Source organism: Phaethon aethereus, assembly GCF_964289735.1.
Source record: "Phaethon aethereus genome assembly, chromosome: 1".
NCBI classification, from domain to species: domain Eukaryota; kingdom Metazoa; phylum Chordata; class Aves; order Phaethontiformes; family Phaethontidae; genus Phaethon; species Phaethon aethereus.
The window spans coordinates 122885227-122900498 of record NC_138575.1 but is presented as its reverse complement, the minus strand read 5'-3'; the positions used below and the strand labels follow the sequence as shown (position 1 = coordinate 122900498).

At 41.2% G+C, this 15272-nt stretch overlaps 1 protein-coding gene across 2 annotated transcripts in view; it reads left to right on the top strand.

The window, feature by feature from the left end:
* Window positions 1–31: 31 nt before the first annotated feature.
* Window positions 32–15272, top strand: part of HSF2BP (heat shock transcription factor 2 binding protein) — a gene marked incomplete at its 3' end in the record, with an annotated part of 33787 nt that continues 18546 nt past the window's right edge. The window contains exons 1-4 of one of the 2 annotated variants that reach the window (XM_082004796.1): window positions 32–494; window positions 2879–3026; window positions 7879–7982; window positions 11994–12143. In XM_082004796.1, coding sequence (XP_081860922.1) covers window positions 36–494; window positions 2879–3026; window positions 7879–7982; window positions 11994–12143 — 861 coding nt within the window. In that variant the 5' untranslated portion in view covers window positions 32–35. Of the gene's footprint in view, window positions 495–2875; window positions 3027–7878; window positions 7983–11993; window positions 12144–15272 lie in introns of both variants that reach the window. The other variant, XM_082004795.1, reaches the window with a different exon arrangement.

Genomic DNA, 15272 nt, shown 5'->3' with positions numbered 1-15272 from the left:
GAGGGGGCGGTCCCGCCGGGTAGCTGAGGTGGCTGATGGAGGCGCTGCGGGAGCGTCACCTGAAACCCACCTCCTACAGTTTGAAAACTTACCGGTGTAACCAGGGCAGGAGCAGGCAAGGGAAGCATCTGCCCGCCTGCGGCCCAGGACCCCATGTCACCCCCAGGGCCGTCAACCCCTGGCCCAGCGACGCCACAGCAGGGCCGCTCTCCAGCCCCCCACAGCCCCGCCCTGCCCGGCCACGGGGTCCGCCGAACAGGGCCCACGTCTGGGCCCATACCCAGGTCAATGCCCAGTGCCCCCCGGCCGCACCGGGCTGCGGGCGGGACGGACCCTGGCTCCAGGCTCCGCCCATCCCGCCCACGGGGAGGGAGGGGTTCCCGCGAAGGGCGGGGTCAGTGAGGCGGCGGGACGCCAGAGGCACGCCCCTCCGTTCCACGCGGCGGCTTGTGGGCGCGATGAGGCGCTGCGCTGGCCTCGTTGGCGACGCGCAGGTAGCGCGCGAGGCCTGCCCGGCGGGGCGTGCGGGGCTGGGCCCGCCCCTGCCCCACCGCCCCTGCCCCACCGCCCCTGCCCACCCCGGGGTCTGGGGGACGACACCCTGCCCCGGAGGAGGAGGAGGAGGAGGAGGAGTGGGGCTCTGCGTGGCGGGTGGCGCTTCCCGCTGGGCCTTGTGTGGCCCTGAGGGGGCGATGGCGGGGCTCACCGTCTGGGGCCGCGGTGGGTGCCCGGGTGGGCCCCTGCCCGTAGCGTGGGCCCCTGCCCGTAGCGTGGGCCCCTGCCCGTAGCGTGGGCTCCTGCCCGTAGCGTGGGCTCCTGCCCGTAGCGTGGGCTCCTCATACACCTGCGTATGGCGTACTTTGCAAGGGGGGAGCGCCGCCGGGGCTGTGTAGCAGAATGCCGGCGGTACCCCAGGCGGGTGGAGGCGGAGAAGGGGCTGGCGGTGTTGCTCTGCGGGGCGTTCATCGCTAGCTGCGATCTCTGTCGTCTATCAGCCCCCCTGCCAGGCCCGGAAGGGGGATCCAGGTCGTGAGCTAAGGTACATAGCCAAATAACTTGGACGTTGTGCAAGAGGTCTGTGAGGACTGAAGTCATATTTCCTACTTCCAGTCACCTGCCATTACTGTAAGGGGCTGGACAGAAAACCACAGCTCTCCATTGTCTATATTTGCTTCTAACGTGCTTTGGTAGTGGGGGGAGACCTTGAGTAGCTGCTTACGCAGAGAAAATAAAACTTCTCTGTTGGAACTACAGTGTTGCAACGATCTGTGTTTACAGTGGGAACTATAAATGAGAATTTTTCTCCTTACTGTGTATTTCATATCTCAAGCCCAGTCCTTCAGTAGTGTGTTTTATTTGAATTTAGCTTCTGCTAGTGAATAGAGCTATTTATACGCCTGTACCAAATTATGCTCTATAATTTTGAGCAATGCTGAATTGTCTCTCTGTCCTGCCTGTTTGCTGACACGCAGATGGTATAGAATCCTGTTGCCATGTGTTTATACTTTCTTGAGACCTAAATGAGTTTTCTTGAATCGTGTAGTGTGGTGGTACTTGGCCGTACTAACTTTGCCATAAGCACTTCCTAAATGCAGCTTAGAGCATACAATTAAAGTTAAAAGTAAAATCTTTCTTCCATACCTTTATTGTGGCTCTGATGCCTCTGAACCTGGAAAGCTGGAACTGGCCTATTCTGTCCCTATAACTGTCTGTGTTTGAAAGGCAGCTGGGAAAGAAATAGAGTAGGAAGCAAAACTGAAAGGAAATGTTTAACCTGAGGAAGTAGGGAAGCAGAAAGAGAGAATTGTAGGAAACTGCTGGAAAGGATAGAAATGCCAGGGTAGCATTGTCTGTACCAGTGATAATGACCTCCATTTGTCTTGTGCAGCTGGACGCGAGAAGGCTGTGAGGGTGGCATGGTTTGTATCTGTAGGAGATAGTTGTGTTGTTCTGTAGTACCTTCTTCCCTCTGGAATAAGATGCGATATGTAAAGGGTCTCATTTTTTCTGGACTGTTCACAATGCAGTGCAAAACTGCTAAGACATTGTAATTTTGCTCTGTGAAGGCATATTAGATGATTAATGCTTTAGGCAAAGGACACTAAACCTTTTTTATGTCTGTGTATATGGTAGCCTTTTTAAGATACAGCAGTGTGCACATGCACATACATCAGAAATTGGAGTTTAGGATTTTTTTGGTACAGAAATTTCTCCGCATTTTTAAAATCAATGCACATTCTCTTAGACTGGGATTAAAGTTATTTCATAGCAATAGCTTGGCAGAAGAGGAAACTAGTAAGCATTTTTTGTCTTAACTCATGATTAAATTACTTTTATGTGGCATTAGGTTCCAAATAGTTGGAAATATTTTTTACTCCTCACAAAAGATGAATTCTCTTGAAAAAATAGAGTTGCCTCTAAAATAAGTTGTTGTAATTTAGCAAGGTGGCTGAGGATCTTGCAAATATTTGAATTAATTAAAAAACTGAGTTATTGTATCCTTTACAACAGTCTCGATGCAATAGCTTGAGATAGCATAGCTGCTCACATTTTAAAATGTAAATGTTAATTTTTACAGCATTCTGAGGTACACTACACACATTTTAGGTGAAGAAACGGATGCAGAGAGGTAATATGATTTGCTTTAGGCCAGAGTGGCAAAAATTAGATTACAGTCGAAGAGTCCATCTTGGAGACTTTTCAGTTTAGTTATTACTGGATTGTTCTCCTTTAAAAGGTTATGAATTTCTGAAATTATGTAATACAGAGGATTATTTTTCTCTGAGGGAAGGGATTCAAGCAGAAAAGCACTGCAAGGCTGTAACAGTGTCTTTGGTTGGTTGTTCGTTTCTTTGTTTGTTTGTTTTTATTTCAGAAGGCTGAGACCAAAGAGGAATTTCTTAAAGTTAGAAGGAGGGATTTGGAAAGGCTGACAACTGAGGTTATGCAATTGCGGGATTTCTTACCCAAAATAGTAAATGGGGATATCCTGGGGACATTCCAGAAACTGGATGCTATTGAATCAAGTGAGTAGTACCAAGTTACAAGCTCTTATATAGTTTCTGCCAAAACTACTTAGAACAAGCTGTCATGCCCCTATGAATAGTTGTAGAATTTGTGGAGGTATTCCAGATTAAACTATGATGTTAAATGACTGCTTCTGTAAATTAATGTGTTTGTCATGAAGAAAATTACAAACTGCATTAGAAATAATTACACATGTCAAATTAATCTTCAAAAATATTTTACTGTGGATGAAAATATACTTAGTTGAGACAGTAAGGGAAGCTGTATTGGGGAAAAAAGTTATTCCTCTTTGAGAAAAGGTGAAAGCATTCTGCTTTTCAAAATGTTACTTTAGATGCACAGCAAAAAAAGTGGTAAGTAGCTGTGGATAAAAAAGCTAAATTTAAAGGAAGAGATAATACCATTGTATTTAGTCTCTCTTGGTTTTTAGCTTGTATGCTTTTATTGACATAAATGTTCATAATAAAAAAAAAAGTTGAAGACTCTGTTATAAAAGTCTTTTTACTGCTGTCCCCAAAGTCCAGCTTTTCAGTGTTACGATTCTCTGTGCATTATTTTTTCAACAATTTCACCACTCCCACCATGCCATCAGGACCAAATCTGAGTCTGCTCCATCCCTAGCCTGTATCTTACATGCAGCAGTACAATTCACCTGTTCTCCTAGGAATTGGTTTTGTCTGAAAAGACAGGTGACAAACACTGACACAGATTATAGAAAGTGTATCTCTTCTAGAATATCAGTTGATATTAATTTGAAAACATTTGGAAAGTTGAAACATCATAAAAAGTTGAAAATTAATTTGCAACAGCTAGCTAAGAAACAGTAAGATAGAGCCTCAAGACCTGTCTCTGATACCAAGTAATATATTGGGGCAGAGCTTCCAGCTGCCTCAGTGATCCACTCTTTGGAAAGATTCGTCCATGCCATCAAATCTTAACAGAGATGAGAAGACTGTACCACCTCTCCTGCTGCCAGTTATGACCATCCGTGTTGCAACAAGTGATGTAGAATCTGGAAATGTTCTCTTTATGCTATTGCAAGTCATCAAGGGTTGTTTCCAGTTGCATTGAGTGTTGAACATCCTCAACTAGTCAGATCCTTGTTTCATCTGCTTTTATCAGTGCTTGGTCTCAGGATTTCTCTCACTGATCCTTCTTACGCTCCTTGTGCCAGGCATCAAGGAGACACTGTCAGGGCCTTCCAGCAGCAGGTTTGTGGCATCAACATGGGGATTTTAAGACTTCCCTTCAAATGTTCTGCTGGCTGGCCAACATTCTCTGGGTCCTTTGGAAGAGTACCTTTGAACTCTCTTGAGTATATCCCTGCAGTGGGGATTTCTCTTGCAGTAAATGACGTCGTTCAAATGTTTATTCAGGCTCTTGCCATTGTTTGCTCCTACGGCTGGACAAGTCAAGTGGTGATTTTTGCTGCTCCAATCTGCTCCGACCTCTGCAGCATGCAATAAGGCAGACTGAAAAGAGGTTTTGGAGCATATAGTTCACAAAATGTTGGACGTCACAGGGACACAAGCAGTCTTCAGTCTCCAAATGGTGAGTGCTCTGGTGTGGCTTACTAAATACAGTCTCTTGGTGTTAGCATATGAAGCTTACAGGAGTCCTGGCAGCTACTAGAGATGTTTTTTTCACGTTGTTCTTACAGAAGCCTAATGTACTTCTAATTTCAACCTGATTCGTACACCTCTCTAGACTTTCATCAGCTATTGCAATTTTCTAAGTATTGTAAACATGAACTGGTTTGCAGGTTCTCATGCTCCTCAAGAAGGGCAGTTTATAGTCAGAGACTTTTCAACACTTCTGGCCCATTCAGTTGTGAGACTGATGGAGTCTTGAATAGCTTTGAGAAACTTTGAGATCTTTACATGTTTCATTTGTATAACTAGGTCAATAGGATATTCATTTGCTATGGGAGCATCCCATAGGTGGTATCTGAGACCTGAGCTGGCAAAAGTCAATGCAACCAATACCTTTCAGGCTAGTGTCAGGGTCTTCACTAAGGCTTTTGCCAGGATAGTTGTTAATGTCATAAAGAAAGGTCTGTTTTGTTCTCACTACCCTTCTCAGGAAGAGTGTATGGCTCCGGGAATCTTAGGAAAAATAGCTTCAACAAATTTTCAGTAATATTATGCGTGTGTTTAGTGGAACTTGGTCCACTGGGGAAATGTTAAAAATTGCGTTTGACATTGATTGAGCATTTGGATCAGTAGAATTGGAATTCCATCACTTGTTGGCATTCATCATAGTTGTGCTCAGTTCTCTACCTCCCAGAGCTTTGAGATTAGATCTCTGGTCCAGAAAATCTCCTGATGTGACCTGTAGCATGGATGAGAATGAGTCCACCTCATGCCTGAAATGTGGACCTTTGATTCTTTCATTGTGCCCAGTGCTTTGTTCTGCCTTTGAGTCTGCTGTCTGTCTTGGGAGCAAATGCCACTTCTTCCCAGAGTCTGATTTACCACTGCAATGGTGAAGTTACATATTTCCTGTTTGTATAAAGGATGCCATGGCACATTTTTTTGCTCATCCAAGTTGATAGTGAAAGCTGCTTCTTCACTTGGTGGACGTAGACAGTCTGAGCATCAAGATTTTAGTGTCACGAGGGAAGGAGCTTTCTTACCGGGAGGCTGGGACTTGCAGCCAGTGGGAGAACCTGTTGGGTCTTCCCTGCCTGCTGCTCAGGACCATGGTGTGCAGGAGTCAACAGCACAGCTGCAGTCTTCAGTGTCAGCAAAATGTCTGCTGCTCATTCTGCCGTCAAATGTCGAGACTGGTACGTGCAACCTTGAATTCTCTTCAGAGCAAAGGTTTGCGCGGCTGGCAGAGCTGACTGGGCATAATAGGGGGAGTTTTTGCAAATGAGGCACAGCAGGAAGCAGGTCTCTCTTCAGCGGCTTCCAATACTACCCTTTTTTTTTTTTTTTACTTTTTCCCTTGACATAAAACATAGTGATACCTTAGAGGAAGCTGACACATCCTTCTTTTTCTCTTGAGGATTTGCAAAAATACAGGTAGCAGTGTATTAACACTCAGTATTTAATATTATTCCCCTTCTCCTGGCTAAGTTTTGGTTCCAAGACCTTTGTCTGTCAGTGAAGGATGTGTCATCTTTGTGCATCTGTTGGCTGCACTGGTGCTGGATTCAGGGTGGATCCATCCTCTCAAAGACTGGACTCTTCTCATTCAGGAGAGCTTGTTTCCTTGCAGTGAGAGAGAGATTTTCACTGGATGTACATACCTGGCAAGGATAAACAGGTTCTTGGTCTGCTATTGATAAGCAGAGCATACCCTACTGATGCTCAAGATGTCTTTCTGTCAAATACTTAACTCACACCCACATAGTAATAGGTGCTTTGAACTGAATTTTCTTTCCTTGACGGAAGGAAAGAAAGTTTCCTGCCACTGACCAGAGTCATTCCTCAAAAACTCAATGAACCCATTCCCCCCTTTCAATCTTTTCCTTTGGGTTGCACGTTGAAAAGAACTGAATGCTCAGAGAGCATGCCTTGCCACGTATATGTTTTCCTAGGAGTGGACTCTTGCCATGCCTCTTCGGTTTCTGTTAAAAAGTCTTAGTGTTGATGGTTTAGAAATGTATTCCACCTCTTTAGAAAAGCTGTTTGTGGCTAGATTATCTTCTGTGATACTTGCTACTCAAAGTAACGTGTATATATTTGAGATAATAACATTTTGTCAATTAGGACCAAAAAAGAACCAAATTTATTTCCCAATAACATAGAATTATTAAATAAAATGCCAGAATCCAATGGGTTTTTTAAATGATGTTATCTTCTTGTGGTTCAATTTCAAATGCTTTTTGGTAAATACATTCCAAAATATTGACCACACGTAAGGGGAAGTATTTGAAATATGTTAAGCCATAGACCATACTCTCATGATCAAACGTATGGCGCTTAAAGTAGGGTGTAATTTGCTTTTTAAGCTAACCAAAATTGCAGTAGATGCTGTTTGGACATTATTTTTTGCAATTATTTAAATGTTTCCTTTTTTCAGTGTAAATACTAAGCATCCAGAACCATGGTTAAACTATGGTTTAACTTTATTAAAGTAAAATACAATACACAATAATTTTTAAAAATATCCTTCCAACTGAGTTTTTTAAAACAGACATCATGATTGTGAAATATAATACTTTTAACTTTATTTCCATTCACTAAAATAAAGCATCTAATTTGGAATGTATTTCTGATAACATCAGAGATTATTTTTTTGTATTTCTGATAACATCAGAGATTATTTTTTTAAGGGAATCATAAAATTTGCCTGTCACTGACATAATGTTTAAATAATTTATGTCTTACAATACTGTATAAAAATTAATTTAAAATGTTTGGAGTACTTACATTTCATTCTTACTATTCATATAATTTGTACATTGAAGCACTCATTTTTTACTGATCTTGGTATTCTTTTTCTTAGATTTTCACTATACGCACTGAATTTCAAAAACACCAGACGTGAAAATAATCATGAAAACAAACAAAAAAAGTAGAAAATTGAGTAAATGTTTAAAAATCGCTGAGGAGCTGGAGCTCAGTTCCGGAATGGTATCTTATCAGCACACAATATTTGACAGCTAGATGTGCTTCTTTCAGTCTTTTCCTTTAAATCAGAAACATCCCGTTTGTTTAGTTTCCAAGAAGAACTGTTGACATGTGGCAAATTGCGATATGCCACGTTAGCCACGAGGAGGTGATCTAACACAAGCAAATAGTTAAAGCACATTAAAGTTGCACTCAGTGGATTCTTTTTTCTTTAGTGTAAGCCCGTTGGTCATAACTTATTACTTTGTTTATCTGATTTATCCTATCACAGACATAGAGAAAAAGGAGGAGGAAATAGAGCAGCTGAAAATGGATTGTGAACACTTCAGAGCGCGCCTGGAAACAGCTCAGGCAGATTGCATGAGAGAGAAGAAGGTAGATTTGCTGTCAGAATATTGGTATCTGTATGCTTGAATTTAATAACAAAAGCAGGAATGATCAGTTTTTTATTTTCATGTCACAAAATACATCTGCAGCCTGAAAAACAATCTGGAATTTCACTTACCTGTAAGTTCATAACTGATGGTTTTTTCCCCTTGATATTTCTAGAGCAAAAGTGTCGAAATTATAACTAGACAAAATATAATATGATGCAGTACCAAAAAGTATTCAGTGTGTACAAATAGAGGTACCAACTAACAGTCGGTCTCCCACGTACTCACATAACTCTTTCATAACTGCACAGATCTCTCTCAACTTCCATACTGTGTGAGGTGGGGTTGTATTACAGGCTTCTTGGCAGGGTTCATTTTGGTGCACGTGAAGTTAAAAATCAACCATTAGCATTTTGTTTGTATTAACATGTTGAAGTAAAACATTGGGTATTCGGAAGATTGTGGTGTAGCTGGCATCAAAAGGTCATTCGCAGAATCAGTTCTTTTTAATTTAATATAACTATAACATATTTTCAAAGAGGACAATAGAAGATAATGTAAGCAATGCAATCTACAAAATGAAACTGGCCTCTCTTTTGGCTTGCTGTAAGCTGTGTACCTTTGTTTAGTTTTAATAGTCTTTCTCAGTGCACCTATTGATCCAGTTGCCATGTACAGCTGTGAGTCAAAGAATAATTACAGGGCTCCTTTTGCTCGGTCAATATTGTGTTTAGTGATTATGAGAGGGGAGATTCTTAACAATGAAGGAATAGCCATTGGGGTTCAAATAGGATCACACAGACTAGCAGCTTAATTTCTGAGAGGTGTGAGAATCAGTTGTGATTATTTGCTGCAAGAGTCCATTTTCTTAGAGCTGAGAGCTATCTTCAGTAGTCAGCAGAAGCTCACTTTGTTGGGGTTCTAGAGTTAGCATCTACCAGCCTTGGGATTGCACAGAGACAGATGAATCTACAGAAATTATTTCATTTTTGAAAAGGAATAAATGAAGAGTTCAGACATGCAGTTTTAGGGCACATCTTCATGGTCAAGTCATTCTGGAATGAAGTTTGGTATGAATGTAAAGTATGATGGAATAGTTGTCTATCTGGATATTCCTTACTTCAAAATAAGTATCTTTTGGGATAGCTATTGCAGCTCGGCAATAGGTACACGGTCAGTTTTGCTATGCATCCAGGTCTTTAGTTGTATAAGCATCCAGGATAAAATCTCTGTAAAATTTAATGTTGCTGCTTTAGATATTAATGAAGTAGGTCCCACCCTTTACTCTTGTTAGTATTACAAAATAAATGGCAGGTGGTTTAGGCTTGTGATTTCCTTTGGATGAAAGTTTAACTTAAAACATGAATAGTTTAGTAAGAGTAGTTGTTGTCTTCGTATTCTTGATGAAAGCTCTTCTCTTCATGTCTTTGCTGTTGTGCAGTATACACTGGTGGTCTAAATGGCTTCTGTTATATGCTGCAAAGGTATATTTGAGTGGATTGTGCTTATGTACGTTGTGAAATCCTTTAGCTCTTGGGGATACAAGAGAATGGTGTATGTATATGTGTGATGTTTGTTCCTGATAATCACTTTTCATGGTGTTTTTCATTTGGTTGCTGTTCTGCTATAGGCATCCTTGCATATAATTTCTGAATTATTTTCTACATATTTATCTTCTGATGGAAAAGGAAATGATTCACTGAAACAAACATAAAGTAAATGTATTTTCTAGTTGAGCAGTGTCCTTTTCTTAGGGGATCATAAATCAACATTTTGCATTCCAGAATTTCTGTGCAGTGCTGTATCACTGATGAGGGAATTGTGGTGCTTTCTGAACCTGAGCAAAACTTGAAGTGCACATGTTATTCTTGACTAATGTCATCTTTGTCTGTCTTTTCATAGTTCCGTACTCAAGCACTGCTGTATTCTTTTGCCTTGACCCTTTCCTGAAGATGGTGGTGTTACATAGCACAGTGATTGCTTCGTGATGTGAACTCTCAGGAGTGTTGCTTCCAGCTAGGTTATTTGCTTTTGCAGGCTCCGTTTATTTTCCTGGCTCTTGAATGTACTATTTTGTTTTCTTTGCTTCATATCTTTGTTCTGATGTTCCTTTTGATCTATTAAAAATTCTGGCATTTCTTGTGCTGGCTTTGCATCCTTCTTGGGGGATATAGCTTTGGTATTGCAGAGTTTTATGTCTTACTCTTCAGTATAAGCATCCAAATGCAAAATGCAAATAAAATGTATTAAAAGACACATTTTCCTAAGACAAGGACAGTGCAGAAAAGAAAGACAGGGGCAACATAGGGGTTAGACAGGAAGATGCTGTGGACATTTTGTTGATGCACATGGTGGCAGAAAAGCTGATAGGTCTGGCAGTGAGTTTTGTTAAAGATAAAAGCTGGCTAACTCACTTAAAAATGAACAAAGTACTAGGAAATACGAGACTTTTCCTGGTACTTCCATGCCTAAGGAATCAGCAGCAAGTGTTAGTCTTTTATATATATTAAAGTATAAGGTGAAAGAGACTCCAGAGAGTAAATATGCACAGAAATCTGCTTGATAAATTTAATTTGAACTTTACATATCCTAGCCTGTGTGTTCCATTAGCAGCATGATAGAGCAATGCACATCAGGCTGTCGGGTGTGATACAAGAGGCGAGGCGGGTAATTGATGACCGAGTACAAGCAGCTTTGTACTGGTTGATACTACGTTACATAAATTTTCAGATGAGTTTAAGTTTCTGTTCTTTCAGAACCCTCAAACACAAAACATTGAGGTGATGCCCCAAAATTACAAGATACGTATTTTAAAATCTTAATGGGAATACATGGTTGGAAGTTTTGTTCTGTTTACTTGCTTTTAAAATTGCTATATAAAAGATTCCTTCTCATTTCCTCATACTTTGTCCTGATAGCTGAACACACAGGGGAGCCTCGGCTGAGGAGGGTGCTTTCTGCAGTGAATTTGAAAATCTCATGCCCACAGAATGGGCAGAGCAAGATCCTTCTGTTCTTTTGACATCATGTGATCTGTGATTCTTTCTCTTTCTCTCTCTCAATACTTGAGTTAGCATCTTTTTGCCTGACTGGCAGCACTGTCTAATACCATCCCACTCAGAGTTAGCAGGGAGCCCCCACCCACCCTGAGACGCCGCGGACTGTGGTATCCCTGCCTTGATCTCACTGTCCATGCTAGCTCTAAGCTGGGGAGTGCAGCAGCTTCGCTACCCCTGTGGCAGCTGGTAGGAAGCCAGTGAGACCTAGAGTCATACCTAATCTCATGATATTCTTCTGGCTGACTTCCTCTGTTATTGGAAAAAAATACTGCCAAACAGAAATTGTGTCCTGGTCGTGTTGGATCATTCTGTTCTCTCGTCAAGCTTTGTGGCAAGGACCACTGAGCAGCTCACTTAGGTGATGGATGCACAATGGTGCCTGGAATTTCTTGGTATGAAGGGCCCTTCAAACTTTAGGTGTATTTTTCCAGGGCCTCTGTCTTTGCCACTGCTGATCAGTAATATGCCAATAGAAAAAAAATTGGAAGTAACAACAGTATTTATCCTAGATATCCAGCAACTCTACCACATTGGCTAAGGCAGAAGTCTGTTTTGAAAAACAGACTTCCTACAAGATGTTTCTAGTATCTTTTTTAAGGTGTCTGGAAAGGCTGACCTCTGATGCCGAAATCCCGTCTCTCTCGAAGAGACCTGTAGCTGTTTGCTTAGGAGGAGTAGGCTCTCCTATCAGACTTCTCTAGGTGCCACTCAGTCTCAGTGGGTCACTTGGTCTGACCTTGTGGACAGGCTTCTGGTTACTGTCAGCCTCCACGATGTACTTACTACTTGGATATAGCTCAGGAGAGAAGGTATGTATCTGCAACTGCTGTGAGTTTGCCACCCCACCCCCACTTCATATACGGCCATGATGTTGTTTCTTGTTCTGTCCCTTAGCCTAGAAACTTGTTTTGGCTGATATGAAACGCAACCAAAATTTCCTTACGCTATTTCAGGAGAAACTAGACCTCCGCCAGCAGCTGAATGAGGCCAAGCAGCAGCTCCTGCAGCAAGCAGAGTATTGCACAGAAATGGGTGCAGCGGTGTGCACATTGTTGTGGGGTGTATCTAGCAACGAGGAAGCTGTTAAAACCATTCTAGGAGGAGTTAGTATGGTAGGTGAATATTTATCGGTGGTAATGCTTTTAGGTCCTTAAAATAAAGACCTTGCTCTGTAACACACTTTAATATAAGGATATATTTCAGAAACTAATTGGACAGCAAAAATGTTTTCTGAATTGTATATTCTTTGGGAACCATCCATTCTCATTTAAGAAGTGTTACAAAGCAGACTGGGAATAAATGCAGTAATTGATTCTTAAGTTACCAAACAAGGTTTATCTGTTCTCCACCACACATGTTAAACTGGAAGCAAGGCTACAGCTAGCACAATGTAAATATCTTTGTAAGCTAACAGAACTAAACAATTCCTAGGCACACGCAGCAGTTCCCATGCCTGTAGAGGGCTTGGAGGCACTACTTGAATGGAAGGAAGACAGATCCATCGCTTCTCAACTTCTTTAAATCTTTGTGCTGCCTTAATACTTGCATGATTCTTGGAAATTTAGAGAGCCTAGCTGCTAGTGAATCGTATTAGATTTTCAGTGTTAAATGTGGACAGGTAGATTATTTGGGGAAAAAACCCAACAAAACAACAAGAGTTAATGACAATAGTAATGTTACAACTAACACAGTTTCACAGCCAAGTGCAGCTGATGGAATTAGGAGGATCAGAGGAATAGGCCTGATAAAAATATGATTTTCAGTCTTGTCACAACCAACATGAGAAGGAATTGTGGTATTTAATCAGTCAACTGATGCCACAGTTTCTTCTGGCTTGATTTTTCAGCAGTGTGATGAACAACTGAGTGAATAGGATTAGTTCATTATAGTAAATGGTAAACTAGTGTGTTTGTAAGAGGTTTTCAAGTTTGGGTGCACCAAAATACAATTATAACTTTATATTGGGTATTAGAAAGCTGTACAGTGGTGATACCTTTTGGTGATAACTTCTGATGATTCAAGATCCAAGCACCAGCAGTTACTAAGGGAAAAAAGTCCGTAAAAACACTGTATAAAGCAGTTTTTGGTTTTTTTTTTAAAAAAAAGGCAGGTGGGTACTACAGAGCCCTCACAGAGTAACAAAACCAGTATAAAGTTACATTCTGTATTTTCAGAACAGTTTATAACTGTAAGAGTCAACAATATTCAGTGACTAGCCTTGTTACTTGACTTGTGAAACAATATTGAAATGGTATGTTTCCCACAAACAAAACACTAGCAGTAATGAAAATGACTGTATTTCTACAAAATGAGAGTAAAATTGGTAGAAGCCTTGTTGAAAGCAGTCTTGAGTATCAGAATTAAGTTGAATTAGGTAAAATCAAAACTATTACGTGATGATTTGTATAAGGGTAAAAAGCCCAACTGTGAAGATGCAATACTTGTTGATGTTTCTAGGTTTGTTTGAAATGCAAAATACTTCTACTGTAGTCATTCCCAGCAATCATTAGAACCGATTGAACTGCTATACCTCTGGTGAAGGTCATAGCAACATTTTTGGGCATCATTTTCTTATGGTGGTGCACATAACACATAAGAAACTTGCCTGGGTTTGCAACAAGGCTACTAGGAAAACGTGAACGGATTGTATGGTATTACATCAACCACAGATTACACTGGCAATGAGTCAGGTTATTAAGAGATGATGGAGATTTGTCATATGAAGTTTTTGGTTTGGGTTATTTTTGCACAAGTTGTACAGCTTGTAGCATCTTCCCTGCCTCCCCTGAGAAGGTTCTATGAACTACAGAAATGTGTAAGAACATCAAGAGTGCTTTGAAAAAGCTGCTCCTGTTTAAGCATGTGGGGAGGGTGGCATCAATGCAAAATAATTTCACGCCTTAGGGAAAGATGGTCAAGCATTTTTCAGTATTTGCACGGATACAGGTGTAGGTCTTTCATACAGTTCTATAAGTGCAGGTTGATTGAAATGATGTTGAGGAGCAATTTACCATTTGTGTCCATATGGGTTGGGAAAATCAGAACTCGAGCAGCAAATTTGAAAGGTAACAGAATTGTTTTTCAAGGCAGCAGGGGAGAAATGCCTACTGTTTCTGCTCATGCATAGTGTTTCTAGAGAGAACTTGAAGAAGCATCCAGAGAAGCAGCATGAGAGAGAGTCTTCAAGGATGCCTACCTGCATGTGCCAGAAAAGAAGTAAATTAATTCCCATGAGATTGTTTTAGATGTCTTTCAAAAAACTTCAACCAGATAGCCACATGACAGGGCTCTCGCATGGAAACAGAAACTGAAGGTTTGATTTCAGAACAGCATCAAGGCTTGCTTCAACTTGAGAAATTTTGGATCCTACAAGGTGGTCTGCTACGGCTTTGTATTTTATGGCAGCAATTTTGGACATTAACTGATGTTTGCATGCAGGAGTTACTTGGTCAGCAAAGGGTTCATTGCACCATCTGAGCTCAAGCACCTTAATGGCTGCTCTCAGAACTGTCCTTACCTCAACATCTGTGGGTGAGACATTCTTCAGTCCCATGAAAATACTGTCAAGCTAATAAGGGACTGTGCAGAATACGTAATGTTTGCTATTTATAAACCTGATTGGTCTCTGCTGCAGCTCCTCCGACCTCACCAACAGTTAACTATTTGGAAAGAAAGTTCAGCAGAGGGAACACCAGCAGTGCCTGAAGAGACTGGCAAATAGAAGATTTTGCTTTTTTTCTGTGCAACATACTAACTACTTGGTTTGCTTAGTAGTCTGTTATGTTCCCATGTGAATACATATTTTCATAATAGTTTATACTAGTCTTGCTATAGTAGGCTTTCTTCATGTTCTCTCACACCCTCTGCTTCTTGAACGATAGTTGCTGCTTATGTTAAAATCTCCGTCTTTGAGGTGTGGTGTCCATATAAGTATAAAAAGTACATCCAGCACATGCAGAAGTGCACTTCTTTCCATTCTCTTTCCCCACAATATCTTCATTCCTGTTATTCTGGGACCTCAGCATCATTTGTGAAGATACTGAGTATTGGCTGACCCTACTTTTTATGCCCCATTGCTGGAGTCACCCCACAGGAACTGTACACCTTAGATGTGGTGAATGTGCAGCAGTGGAGCAATAAATAAATATATGTTACCAGTAGCTTTGCACATATTGTGAAAGTGGTAGTTTTGACAAAATATTAAAATTTTCAATCACTTTTCAAACTGAATA